This window comes from Vicia villosa, unplaced genomic scaffold (genome assembly GCF_029867415.1).
Source record: "Vicia villosa cultivar HV-30 ecotype Madison, WI unplaced genomic scaffold, Vvil1.0 ctg.000643F_1_1, whole genome shotgun sequence".
Taxonomy (NCBI): domain Eukaryota; kingdom Viridiplantae; phylum Streptophyta; class Magnoliopsida; order Fabales; family Fabaceae; genus Vicia; species Vicia villosa.
Genome location: NW_026705287.1, coordinates 850,233 through 851,943, shown reverse-complemented (window position 1 = coordinate 851,943; position 1,711 = coordinate 850,233). Strand labels below are relative to the sequence as shown.

The following is a 1,711-nucleotide window of genomic DNA, read 5'->3' as shown; positions in this document are numbered from 1 at the left end:
TTATTACCAGCAAAAAAATTTGTTGTTGATACAACTCTTTCTTAAATATAGTAAAATAATTAAAAAAAACAAATCAAATTTCAACCACTAAAACTAGTTGTTGTTGTTGGAATAAGAAGGTTTTCCCAACAATAGTGTGATTGTTGAGAAATTAAGTAATTTATCACTCATACTTAATAACTTTTTGCCAAATACATAACAAATAGTTCTATTTTAAAGTAATAGTTTTATTTTCAAAACAATAATTAAGTTGTTGAGTAAAAATTACTTGTTATAGACATTCAAATTAATGTTTGCAATTAGCATGCCGTTCAAACAAAAAAACTGTTGCTCATATATATAATTTATATTTTCTCATTATGTTTTCCTAATACATTTTGTGTGTTTGTGTGTATCAACATTGTAGTCTTTAATATTTTAGCGATGGCAAATTTGCTAAACATGTTCTTTTCAATAATGCTTATCGAAGTATCTCTTTTAGCATTGTTGATGGGAAATTCTAAAGCAACTCATCGCTTTATTGATATTAAGGATCATATTGATCACCAAGTTTCCTTACAAATGAGGAGTGTTCATCGCATTGCAAGATTGAGTCCAGAAGGACCTAATCCACACCACGACAATTCCTTACAGCCAAAAAGTGATCATCACATTGCAAAATTGAGTCCAGGAGGTCCCGATCCACATCACCATCTTTCCTTACAAACGAGGAATGTTCATCACATTGCAAGATTGAGTCCAGAAGGTCCAGATCCACACCACCATGTTTCCTTACCAACGGGGAATGTTCATCACATTGAAAGATTGAGTCCAGGAGGTCCAGATTCACACCACCATGATTTCTTGCAAACTAGAAATGTTCATGAAATTGCAAGATTGAGTCCAGGAGGTCCTAATCCACACCATGACAATTCCTTAAATCCAACGAGTGTCGATCACATTGCAAAATTGAGTCCAGGAGGTCCCGATCCACATCACCATCTTTCCTTACAAACGAGGAATGTTCATCACATTGCAAGATTGAGTCCAGAAGGTCCAGATCCACACCACCATGTTTCCTTACAAACGGGGAATGTTCATCGCATTGAAAGATTGAGTCCAGGAGGTCCAGATTCACACCACCATGATTTCTTGAAAACTAGAAATGTTCATGGAATTGCAAGATTGAGTCCATGAGGTCCTAATCCACACCACGACAATTCCTTACATCCAACGAGTGTCGATCACATTGCAAAATTGAGTCCAGGAGGTCCCGATCCACATCACCATCTTTCCTTACAAACGAGGAATGTTCATCACATTGCAAGATTGAGTCCAGAAGGTCCAGATCCACACCACCATGTTTCCTTACAAACGGGGAATGTTCATCGCATTGAAAGATTGAGTCCAGGAGGTCCAGATTCACACCACCATGATTTCTTGAAAACTAGAAATGTTCATGGAATTGCAAGATTGAGTCCAGGAGGTCCTAATCCACACCACGACAATTCCTTACATCCAACGAGTGTCCATCTCACTGCAAAATTAAGTCTAAGAGGTCATAATCCAAACTACCCGAATTCCTTTCAACCTTAGAATAATCATTGCATTGCATGATTGAGACTAGAGAGTCCCAATTTACACCACCACCATATTTAACATTAAGTTATCGTTCACTCGACAACTTATCTTCTAATGTATTTTGTGATTTCTGAATTAAGTAGAGTGAGAG

At 36.9% G+C, this 1,711-nt stretch overlaps 1 protein-coding gene across 1 annotated transcript; it reads left to right on the top strand.

The window, feature by feature from the left end:
* The first annotated feature begins 423 nt into the window (after window positions 1-423).
* Window positions 424-1,176, top strand: LOC131630103 (uncharacterized). The gene has a single exon (XM_058900900.1). The coding sequence runs from the start codon at window positions 424-426 to the stop codon at window positions 1,174-1,176; it is 753 nt and encodes a 250-aa protein (XP_058756883.1).
* The last annotated feature ends 535 nt before the right edge of the window (window positions 1,177-1,711 follow it).

Coding starts and splice junctions, on each gene's coding strand:
- LOC131630103 (XM_058900900.1), top strand. CDS start 424: ATGGCAAATTTGCTAAACATGTTCTTTTCAATAATGCTTATCGAAGTA.